Genomic DNA, 13161 nt, shown 5'->3' with positions numbered 1-13161 from the left:
TATTTGAAAGAATAAACTAGAAAACAAACAAATTAAAACTGAAATTTATTCAAGAAAGATAATTCAAAACCTAAAACTAGCAAACTAACAAAAACAACAAATTTATTCAAAATACAAAATAAGCAATTAAAACAAACTAAAACACAAGCAAATAAACAAAAAACAAAATAACCGAAAAATAAAATAAAATAAAACTAAACAAAAAATAAAATTTAAATAACTGAATATAAAAGAGAATTAGAAAGATAAAACCATATTTTTGCTTAATCCTCTCTTCTTAAGAAGTCATCCAGCTTTTTCTTAAAATCTTTATCTACAGTTTTGCTTCATTTGATGGATCTGCACCCCTGAATAATAGAACTTGTCCCCAGGTCAAAATACATAAACTACAAAATGATTAGGAGGCATATAGGATTTATTATTATTATTATTATTATTATTATTTTATTATATATATATATATATATTTAAAATAAAATCAACAAAGGTAACAAAACAACATAAAACTAAAATGTGGACTGGGTTGCCTCCCAGTAAACGCTCGTTTAATGTCATCTAGCTTGACACCTGTTTGTTTCAAGGTGAAAAACTCCCTTTGTTGCATCCTTTTGTACACATTCTTCCCCTGCCTTAAAATTTTTAAGACCACCAAAAAGATTTAAAGTTACCTCCTCATCTTGAGTTCTAACTTGAAGTGCTCCTTTGTCAACATCAACTATGATTCTACCAGTCTTCATAAAGGGTTTTCCAAGTATCAAGGGAACCTCTTCATCTTCTTTCATGTCCATCACAACAAAATCCACAGGGAATGTGAATTTATCCACCTTGACAAGAACATCTTCAACCACACCATATGGATACTTGCTTACTTGATCAGCTAACTTTAAAGTCATCTTGGTGGGTTTAATCTCCAAATCATCTATTTTCTTCAGCATTGCCCAAGGAATTAGATTTATACTTGATGACTTTTTACGGCAAGTTCACCACGTTTGTCAAAAGTAATAATTGTCCCTAAGGACAGATATCGATCCCACAAGGAACAATGAATTATCGAGTGCAATATTCGCTAAATATAACAACGGAACGATAAAAAGAGTTTTGAGTTGGTTATGTTGGCACTGATCAATAAGAAAACAAACAAAGAATTAGTTGCTTCAATTGGAAAAATAGGGATTAGGTTTCATCTCTCTCACTCTCATGCATTTTGATTAGCATGTCAATATTAAGTTCTTTGATTGAAATTGATGTCCGTATAAAAATCATTTATATCGATTCCTCGCATATAAAATCCTTTCAAATGTCCCCTAATTATCGATCCCTCGCATAATTATAAGAACAACTTAGAACGAAGCTCAGACGTTAATAGCAATTAACATTTCAAGTCTATTCCTAGCACTCAAATATGTTAAGTATTGTTGTTTAGGTCCGAACCCTAAAAATACCTCCCGGTCAGATTTAAGATTCTCAATTTGTCACGGAAAATTAAAAGTTAAACAACAATACCAATATTCAATCAACAACTGAATATTAATATATAAGATATCACCTCAATACATAAGAGTTTGAGCAGATTACTCCAAATCCCAAAGGGTAGAATTAGCCACGTGTACTTCTAACACCTTCCATTCTTCCAATTGGGTTACAATTCACTCTATGGTATTTTCCTCTCAATCTGGCACACTAGGGTTGAGCCTCTAGCCTTCTATTTATCCTAGTTTTCTAGGGTTAGGTTGCTTCCTATGTCGCGCTAATGGGCTAAATGATAAAACATAAAAAAAGGCCTAATCTTTCTTTGCATCTTCTTCCATTCTAGGACCTTCCAACTTTCTCTTTTTAGCTCAAATTATTCTCCTTTACTCCAAATCTTCAATCCTCTCTAGAAAGCTACAATTAACACCAAATTTGGGAATAAAATTCTCTTATTCAAATAAAGCTCATAAAAATGTAAAAAGGTATAAATTCATAAATTGGGGATTATTTTATATGTAAATTAGCAATGAATCCTCATAAGTGCCTATATTTTAATATGAAATATTACTGAAATTAGAAACTTATCAATAGTACATTTGATTATATGGAACGAGTTGATTCTGATTCTGGGGGTGTTTGATTGTTAACAATTTTAATTTAGATTTTCTTAGTTTACCAGTTCTATGGATCGAAGTTGGATTAATACACCATGGATAAGTGATGCTTTCGAAAGAGAGGTGGAAGAATTCATACAGTTTGTAGAACATAATGTCGTTAATAGAAATAATGGAGTAAGAATATATATCAAATGTATTATATTCTAACTAATTTAATTATTTTTTTGTTTGTTGATGAGTTGTAAAAGAATAAAGAAATTCTCCATTGATGATCCTTTGACAGCATTGGTGGAAGTTGCTACAACTTTAGATACAACTATCGTAGAGGTTCCATGGGATGTCAATATTTTTGGAAGGCATAGTGATGTACAGTTGCACTTTCACATGTCTGATTTGTTGGACCTTGCATCTGAAAATCAAAAGATTAACATAATAGTTTTGCAATTATGGATCATGTAAGTTCAATTATTAATATCTTTATACTTTTGATTTATTATATATATTAGTAATAACTTATTGAAATTTAGGTATACTTGTGGATTATGCTTCAATGAGGGGAAACAAGATACATATGAGTTTTTAGACCCTCAACTATTCAAACACTTGGAAACAAGAAGTCAGAAACACAAACATACATCATCACTGCCTTAAAGAATGGAGGAAAATGAATTTATTTTCATTTGTTTATCCATGAGTAAGTCCATATTTATTAAATAAGTTATACTAAATTATTGAAATAAGAGAAACTAACTGATTTGTTATATAAGCGTCATTGGCAACTATTGATCATATTTGTTCAAAATCATACTGTTGCATGGTTTTGCTCATTGGATAAGAAAGCCCCTAACTATTTTAAATACATTATAGATATATAGGTACGACAATTTCATTTAACATTTATTATTACTATACATTATATAATGTTATGTGTTCTAACATGAAATCTTATTATTTCAATGTTTATTTTGGATATAACATGTTGAGTGGGAGGGGAAGTGCAAACACAAAAAACTCACTTGGATGCATTTTAAGGTATTTAAAGTATATTTGTTCACTCACTTTAATGAGTCTCATTCATTCATTTAATAACATTTATTTTGACTTGCGGTGTAATAGGAAATCTGGAAATTATGAGTACGGTTATTATGTTATGTAGTGGATGTACACTATTATGCTAGCTGGAATTGATAAAAGTTGGGATGAGGTAATACTTGAATACAGAAACACTTTAAAATTTGGGGTTTATTATTCATGCACTGATTCAAACAAAAATTCAAATGTCACAGTTTTTCAATGACCCATGGTTGCTAGATTCGGAAGCATTGGAGTATGTAAAGACTGCCACTGCTGATTCCAACTTTGAGTAAACATAACCTGGCACAAGACTGAGTGTTGTACCTGAGTCAATCATGATATTTCCCTCTCCATTAGACCCAGATGAAGAGTTTCTAAACTCTATTCTGTTGTTTCCAACACTCATTGCTTCCAACGTTAGGTAGTAATGTGTCTCTTGATCATGAAAACCTATTGGGGTGGAAACAGTGCCACTCCCAGAAACCACAGCAGCACCTCCAAAACTGAGTTTGCTAGGTTTGTCATCTTTTGCTGCTAAACAATAAGGGCTTTGTAGGTCCTGGATTTTGAAGGATTGAAATTTGGAGTGGTTTGGTAGTAACAAATTTACAAGTTACCTAGGTCTGCTGCTAGAGTGGATCCAACTGTGCTTGAAGAGAGAAAACTTTGGTTGAAATGGTTAGCACGATGAATGGAGCTATGAACAGCATTGGAAAATCGTTGGGGTTTGTGTGGGACGATAGAGTGGTGATTTTGGTGAGTCACGGTGGATGATCTCCACAGTGAAACTTTTATACGCTTTATGTGATGTAGGTGCGACCTTTGGGTGCTGTTCCAAGTGGCTCTAGCTACATGCTTAGCTCATATTGCAAGTGTGTAGTTATAAGTCATAAGGAGGAGTAACCATGTGTTTTGTATACGGGTTGGGATACCCCTAAAGTATCTCTTTTTATTAATTTTATTCATTGCTGATCAAAAAAAAAATGGTCAAAATATTTTGTAACCATGTATAACACCTTAGGATAGACGAATCATTAGAAAAACATAGAACTTTTTCATATATTGTAGAACATTTTGTAGAATGTAATATGTACTTAATTTATTGTATGTAATTTTCCATATTTAAATTATAATATTACATTCATTATTGTTCTAGAAATTTGATATCTTACGCAGAATTACAGTGTATATATATATATAATAATCCATTAATTTTTTTTAAAAAAAATACATTTTTAATGACGATTTAGACTGAAAGCGTCTTCAATAAAACAAAGAAACTACACTAATTTACCCTGGGAAGCCATTTATAACAACGATTCTCTTGGAACCCTCTTCAAAAAACCAAAAAAAGATATACAAAAGTCATTTATAATGGCGGTTCTTTTAAAACTATCTTTAAAAAGCCAATTTCTTTTTTGAATTTTTCCTCTTTATTTTCAAGAATAACGACAGTTTTTTACATGTGTCGTTAAAATTTTTTATAATGACGGTTTAGGACCATTGTTATAAATTGTTGATTTATAATGACATCCAAAATTAAAATGATTTCCAAATCGTCTTTATATGATTTTTTTAACTGTCGTTTAAGCCCTTTCCAACAGTAGTGTTTATGACATTTTCCCAAAATTTTAACCTGTTCACTTGGGAGTACACAAGTTTTAAGAAATAACAACTATTTTTCTATACTAATTGAAAGTAATGTCCTAAAATTTTGTATTATTCAATATATCTATACTCCATTAATTTGTATTTAATCAGATAAACACTATTAATTTATAAAAAATAACAAGTAAAATCAAATTCATATATATATATATATATATATATAATATTATCATTATAATTAAAGGATATTGAAACATCATTAATTAAAAATCATAAATTTCACTGTAAAATTTAAATTTTATACACTTAGAAAATACTTCTATGATACACTTAGAAAATACTTCTATTTATGATATCAAATTTAAATTTCTTTTGAAGTGTTGTTTATCTCATAAATAAGATACCTTCACCTATTATTTCAAATAAATTTTTATATGAAAAATTATACACTACACCTGATATAAGTAACCTGCATATCTTTGGATGTTTGTTTTTTGTCTCAACTCTTGAAAATTACAGGAATAACCTAGATCATAGAGCTAGAAAGTGTATGTTTTGGGGTTTTAAAGCAGGGACAAAAGGCTATATAGTAATTTTTGCACAAATAAGAGAAATATTTGTCTTTAGAAATGTTCTCTTATATGAACAAAGCTTATATCAAGTCACTGGTAAAAGTGAACAAATGAGCTAAGTTATGATCAGAATTTTTGTGGAGCATATGTATGACATCCCGCATAACAGTAACCACGAAGGCAACATTAATGAAGAAGGAAACATTGAATCAAGAGATACTAAAGATCTTAGAAGATCAACAAGTTGAAGAAGCCCTATGTACCTCGAAGTTACCATTATCAACTACTAGCATCTTCACATAAGGTAAAAAAATGTTAACAAGGCAAGGTATGCACTTAATTCGGTCTTATCATATAAGAATTATCTAATGAGCATTTTAAGTGCTCTGTTTCTCTTTTCTTACAAACTGAACCACACACTTATGAGAAAGCCATCCAATCTGATAAATGGAAAACAACCATGAGCGATGAGATTAAAGTTCTTGAGATCAACAACACTTGGAAGTTAATGGATCTTCCAGAAGGCAAGACTCACATAGGGTGCTAGTGGGTTTATAAAATTAAAAGAATAGTAGATGGAAATATTGAGAGGTACAAACACCAGTGCAATAGCAAACCAAGTTTGTCATCTAACTAAGTCCTTGTATGACTTGAAACAAACAAGTAGCAATGGTATTGAAAGATTGCCTCATATCTCTTAACCATGGGTTTCATCCAATCTCAAGCTGATAATTCTTTTTATTAAGAAAACACAAAAATCTTTTGTTGCATTATTAGTTTACTTAAATGACATTACTTTAACTGGGATGATATGCATGAGATAACTACTGTCAATAACTTGTTAAATGCAGTGTTTAAAATTAAAGATCTAGGTATATTGAAATATTTTCTTAGCTGATAACATGAACACATGTATATATCCATCTTTTTCAAAAGAAATATGCACTAGAGATTTTTGATGATGCAAGGATGCTAGTTGCCAAGCCAGTGATCACACTCATGCAAAAAAAAAAAGCAGATAACATGTTTGAAGATGCTGATATTTATGAACCTTCAAGTTATAGAAGACTCGTTCAACGTCTTCTATATCTAGTAAACACTAGATCATATATATGCTTTGCAATTCAACATTTGAGTCAATTTGTTCAGAAAACTATGATTCACCATCATCATGTTGTTCAACATGTTCTACGGTATATAAAAGTTGTGCTTGCACAAGGTTTTGTTTTATTCAAATAATTATATTTTGCATTTAAAAGCTTTCAACGACTCTATCTGGGCATCATGTTCCATGACACAACGTCAACCACCGACTTCTGCATTTTCCTGGAAGACCTTGGTTTCATGGAAAACCAAGAAGCAAATCACGATTTCTAGATTATCCTCAAAGGCATAATACTACGCCTTGGCCTCGACCTCGTGTAAGTTATAATGGTTAGCCTTTCTTCTAAGAGATCTCCATGTCACCGTCTCCAACACTGCATGTCATTATTGCAACTTGCAAACAACCAAACACATAACTCTTAATAGTAGCTTTCACAAACGTACAAAACAGATAGACATTAATTGTCATGTGGTGCGTGAAAGGCTTCAACAAAATCTATTCCATCTCCTACCCATTTGATCTTCAGATCAACCTGCGGATGTTTTTACAAGGAACCTCGAGCGAGACGGTTTTCATAAACTTGAAGTTCTTTACGTATACACTCCAGCTGGAGGAAGGGTTTGACAGCTTTTGTTTTGGGCCGTTAATTTGCTTTATGGGCCTTTTACATTTTTCTAAATTACGAAGCCCATGTGTTTCTCTCTCCCGTCTAAAACATTAATGCTCTGTGTGCCTGCAATGTACGAAATAGACAACTTTTCTTTCCTGTAAAAGTCTTTCTTCCTCTTTTCTCCGCTTACTGCTTTTTCTTCCTCTTCTATAACCATGAAAACCTTTACATTATCTAATTATGTCATCCAATGTCTAAATTAATGTTATATAAATGTCCTATGACACGAAAACTTTGGTAGTATTTTTTTGCTTTTGCTTTTTTTTTCTTGGAACATAGCAGTGTCGTACAAAATTAATATTACGGCAATACCACTTGAACACTTGACTAATTATAACAGTTTCCAAAAGACAAAAAGTTATAAGAAAACATAAAATGGATAGCAATTTCTTCCTCTTGACAACACTTACTCTCACTTATGTATGCTAATTATTGATAGAAATTGAAATGCACCACTTTAATAGATATCACTGTTTCATATTATATTAACATGTTAACATTTTATATTAAAAAAAGGATAATGTCGTAAAATAACAGCTAGAAGGATGAAATCCTTTTATAGCATTAATAGGAGAAATTAATCATTATTTGTATTATTTAGTAGGATAAGGATCCAACCTCACATTTTTTATACAATTATATTATAACTTCTAATATTATTAGTTTAATATTTTTCATATAATTTAATTATAAATTTATTTTTTATTATATATATTTATTTTTAAAATCATTATATAGTTACTCATTTAGTATTTCCCATAAAAATACTATAAAAGTATACGCTTGAACATGGTGACATGAAATATATCAGTAATATCTTTCATTGTATATCGTGATTCTCTAGGAGGGAAAGACATCTTACGAAACAAATTAAGGAAATTGTGGATTGTCATAAACTTTGAAATCATGAAAACCGAACACTAACACTGACTCATGATCTTTAATTTTAAGGCTATAACATTTGTGCTGATGCATTTGGTAGAATTTAGCATGACGAATTAAATAACAAGTCAAGGTTGAAAGAGTCGGCGAATGTTGCTTGGCCAAATATAGTTGGAAGCACCATCTAACAGATGCTTAGCCACGATGATATTTGCAGCATCAGAAGGATGATAGGGATCCCAAAACACATACTTTGATCTGTCCCAGCAAATTTTCGATGAGGGACCACATGGAACCAGACCTCCAAAGCGCCCAGCCACGTGACAACAAGCTGAAGATGGATTAACAAAACCTGCCACATAACAAAACTTTTGTTCATAATAAACACCTTGCAAATGCAAATTCAAGGTTCTATTCTGATAATCAATTATTTGCCAAACCAGATAGACACATACCCAGTGCTACATAGTTCTGGAGAATATCATTTAAAATTTGATACACATCTGCATGAACAAAAGCTGAACCCTCCAGATTTGAGTTGAGTTCTGCAACAAGGTCCTTTAATTGAGAATTAAATAGCTGTGCTAACTGATTGGGGAAAGAAATACAGCTATCTCCAGCACCTTGGTTTGCATCCCTCTGACTTGGTATACACCCTACAGGCCCCACATTCGCCACAACAACTTTTCTGGCCCCCAGATTGAACAATCTCTGCATGTGGTACAAATGTTTAGATATTAACAATTTGTGGGAGAAATATTTAGAAACAGGGATTTCACAAAATCATAATCTTGAGAAACATTACAGTGAGCTGAACTCTGAATTTTGATATCATTTCTGCGACAAAGAATTCTGGAGACACGGTTTTCCGCTCGGAAAATGGGAGTGTTGGTGTTAGGTAGTTATTTATGAAATCGTTTGAACCTATTGACACGGAAAACAATGACCTATTAAATAGATTAAGAGCCGCAGGAACACCAATGCTGGATATAATGTCTTGTCTGGTATTTGCAAAATAATCTATCTGTGCATCGAAGTTGAGTCGACCACCCTGGCAATCCATCAATGCATGCACATTGTTATTACTATATGATGATCTGAGACCATAAAAACGTAATAATAATGCTGTAAAACTATCTAATAACTTCTTCATGATTATTATATCTTAAACAGCATCAACCGAAGCAGAAACTCACAAAGGCTTGTCCAGTGGAATTGAGAATTCCACCTCCGCCAGAAGCATAATTAACACCCTTCAGAATCACTGGTCCAACTGTGGTGGGTGCCAAATAGGGTGGGGTTAAATCCGTACCCAATTCCTGACCTGGTGCAGCAAGAAAAAGTCATGAGAAATATATATATTAATAAGAAATAAAAGTGCAGAAAACCATAGAAAGTAATAATATAGTGGTAAATCTTGCCAATGATGTCGACGATGGTTCTTCCATTAGTGAACCTTCCCGTTGGTCGTCCAAAATCAATGCCATTGGGTACATAATTAGCCTTTGAGAAGGAAATAAGGTAGTTATTGTTTCCCACGTCAACAAGGGAATCTCCGAATACGAAAGTTGCAGCAGGGAGATGGTCTGAAGTTGAAACCTTAAACAAGACCAAGACTATGAAAAGTGGAAGGAGATTCAAAAGGATACCCATTTGAGAGAAAGAACAATAACTGATGACTCAATGAAGTACTAAATCAGGATCCTCCGATATTGTACGTATTCCTGTGCTACATTGTACCAAAAACAATGGGCTTTATAATGTGCACAAGACATTTGCATTGGGTAATAATAATTGAAATATTATAATAATAAATCATGTGAGAGCATAATATCATGCAGTGGGCAACATTAATTGCTCTGCCTATAAACCTACTAGCCTTGACCGTGTAGTTGGAGGGAATAAATGACATTTCAAACTAAATATCGATACCATAAAAAATTATATATATATATATATATATATATATATATAATTTTTTGGTTTTGCTTGCTCATAAAAAGAAAAAAACTCAGATGTGAATGCATATGTGTGGGTTAGTGAGTTCATCCATCATTTGCTTTAGTAAATGAAACATTTAGAAAGATAAAAAAATATTGAAAACAATGAATTTTGGAAATCAAGTAGCTCTCCGTCAAATTTAAAATCATAGATTTATCTTTATTTCGTAAAGAGATACTGAAAAGGATATAATTAATACCAATAATTACTTCTTCTTAAGAATAAAAAAGCTTTTATCCGAAAATATAATATTTAAAGATATTACTTAGCAAAATTGAAACGATTAATTACTTTTTTCACTCTTTGGTTACCCCAGAAGAAGAAGAAGAAAAAATTATCTCCGAATTTACAAGTTTGAACTAATATTATATTACTTATTAAGTAAGAAAGATAGTACAAAAGTGTTTTTGTCAGCATATTTTAAAGAGAATATGGAAAGACTTATTAATCCTTTCGAACTTAAGTATATACAAAATTAACTATATTTATGTTAATTAGTAATACTAATTAATATGTTTGTTTCTATTAATCATGTTTAAAAAATAAATTTTTGGTCCTTTACAAATTCGCAAAGGTAATTTTTCTTTTCTAGTGTTGATTCTCAAATCTTGTGTGTTACATTCCTACTACTTATTAACATTCATTAAGTCGTGACAAATAAATTATTAAGTATAACATGATAAAAAAATCAATAAATAATAATTAAATTTTAAAATAATAATTATTATTATTATATTAACTAAATTATATACTATTTATATTATTGATGTATAAAGTAATTTTTATTACTGATAAAAATTTACAAATTAATTTTTAAATTGATATTTAACATTAGTTATAAAAAATTTAACTATTAATTATTTTAAATTATAAATTAATTTTATAGTAATTAATTTAAAATATAAAATGCTGATAAAAAAATATATATATAAAATCATTAATATATATATTAGTCACATAATCACTTAATGACGGATCATTTAATGATGTCAATAAACAATAAAAACTAAAAGAGAAATAAGTTTTTTTTATGAAAGATTAAAATGGAAAAAAATATTGAGAAGCAAAAGTAAAATATGAAAGTTTATTGGACACTAAAAAGTAAAATAAAACACACATGTATGAGTCTTACATAACAATCGAATTATCACTTATCGAACATGTTATCTCTTATCAAATCCCATCAAATAATAGAGATCATATTATATTCTTTATTAATGACCAAAATGGAATGTTTTTTTCTTATCAATGATCACATATAAAAAAATCCATAAACTTTTAAGAAACAAAAATTATTTATCTAAAAGTAAAAGAGTTATTCAAAATATAATCTCAATTAATTGAAGGGTGTTTCTAAAATAGTTAAAATATTATATATGATATATTATTACTTCTTAAGCCGTCTAAAAAACCTTAAATATAAAATATTTTAGCGGGAGTGTAGTATAAAATCTTTCTACTATCAGACCACGGGTTCTGCTATACTATGTTGTGAAGTTTTTGAATTTTTTGTGCAACACAAGGAAATCATAGCTTTGTTTACCTGCTTCTCAAATTTAAAATCTTCTCTACCTACTCTACTATGCTAACAATGCAACTGGTACTTCAAACTTCAAAGTTCAGAGCAATGAATCTTCTCGCTTTTTAATTAAATGCATCTCAGTAAAAGAAGGGAGAGTTTTTAATGTTTGCAGGGACTTCCTTCAATTAATATTTTCGTTGCAGCTTTAAATATCAGAAAACCCACACTGTGGCTTTTTCTTCAGTAACACTTTTTCCTTTTCTTTTCTCTACATCCCCTGATACTAACATGCTTAAAATTTGTATATTATCATGAATATGTACACAAATAACTTAAACTATCATCATGAAATGGGGAGAGAACGAAAATGAAGGGATAAACACAACTTTGAATTAATATAGCTATGTGAAAATTTAACTTGAAAAATGAATTATATGTTACCTCTACTTTTTCTATTTTTTTATCAACAATAAACATTATAAGAAAATCATGAAAAAAAAAATTAATTTTTAGAGACTAAAATAATTAGTTGCAATAGTAACTAAATTAGATATCATTTTAAAAACTAAAAAAAAAATTGGTTTCTAAATTAATTTCTATTATTGTTAAATAGTTTTTAAATTGGTATCTAAAACCTTGGTTGCTAATTAGATACTAACTTAAAAACTAATAGAAACTAATTTATAAACCAATTTTTTTTTAGTTTCTAAAATGGTCTCTAATTTAGTTACTATTGCAACTAATTATTTTGATTTTTAAAAATTGGTTTCTATTTCATGATTTTCTTGTAGTGAAATAAATAAAATAAAATGAAGGACTTCAGAGATGCTCAACCCGTACAAAAAAAAACAGTTTTCTTGTTCCCAACCAGCTAAAAATCCAATAGACCTTACACCAAGTTACCCAAATTACAAACCAAAACAAGATACAGAATTTCTAATAACATCAACCCACCTGTAAAGCACACACTCATGATAGACACAAAAACCAACACTTAAACCATGTCTGTCTTTGACAACAGTCTTTTAGTAAGTGAAGGTATTTAAGATGTTTTGATATTTAAGTTAGTTTGAGTATAATTTTTCATTAATTATAAAAGATATTTAGACTTTCAAGTTAGTTTATATATAATTTATAAATATTAATTTAAATTTATTATTATCTTTGTCTCTTAAATATCTCTCTATTTATATCTTTGATTTTAATTTTTGTTGGTATCAACTTGCATGTTAGATTCAGACAAAATCTAATTACGTTTTAATTATATTTTTTGGGTAACGTAACGCATTATTGATTAAAACGTTTAAAAATTTCCTGTAAATTTTGTGAGATGTATCTAGATATGGAGAAAGTTTCAACACGGTATGAGCTACTAGGCAGTATGTAGTACATAAATGATTAATTGTGCATGCATTTTTTTCCCATTTGTTATCAATCATAAATGGTGCAGGTAGCATATATGAACATGCATACACTTAAAGAGATTTTCTAAACTGAATTACAGCTATGAACAGTAAGAAAAAAAAGGAAGTACCATACTTGGTTGTTGATGATGTGTGGCATCATATTCATAACTGCGTAAACTATAATGAAAAAAAAAGGAAAGAATTCGATCGACGGAAACTTGCCTCATCTCTACC

At 30.1% G+C, this 13161-nt stretch overlaps 2 protein-coding genes across 2 annotated transcripts; both read right to left on the bottom strand.

Moving 5' to 3' along the window:
- Nucleotides 1–551: 551 nt before the first annotated feature.
- Nucleotides 552–935, bottom strand: LOC137805517 (uncharacterized). The gene has a single exon (XM_068605458.1). It carries the CDS (start codon nt 933–935, stop codon nt 552–554), a length of 384 nt encoding a protein of 127 aa, XP_068461559.1.
- A 6971-nt stretch (nt 936–7906) lies between these two features.
- Nucleotides 7907–9710, bottom strand: LOC137805857 (GDSL esterase/lipase At4g16230-like). The gene is made up of 5 exons (XM_068605758.1): nt 9420–9710; nt 9195–9322; nt 8804–9049; nt 8454–8709; nt 7907–8350 (listed from the first exon to the last, which is right to left on the bottom strand). The coding sequence occupies exons 1-5, from the start codon at nt 9649–9651 to the stop codon at nt 8127–8129; spliced, it is 1086 nt and encodes a 361-aa protein (XP_068461859.1). The 5' UTR covers nt 9652–9710; the 3' UTR covers nt 7907–8126.
- Nucleotides 9711–13161: the final 3451 nt, after the last annotated feature.

Source organism: Phaseolus vulgaris, chromosome 3, assembly GCF_000499845.2.
Source record: "Phaseolus vulgaris cultivar G19833 chromosome 3, P. vulgaris v2.0, whole genome shotgun sequence".
Lineage (NCBI taxonomy): Eukaryota > Viridiplantae > Streptophyta > Magnoliopsida > Fabales > Fabaceae > Phaseolus > Phaseolus vulgaris.
Note: the sequence above shows the minus strand (reverse complement) of the source record. Positions and strands in the feature narration are given on the sequence as shown.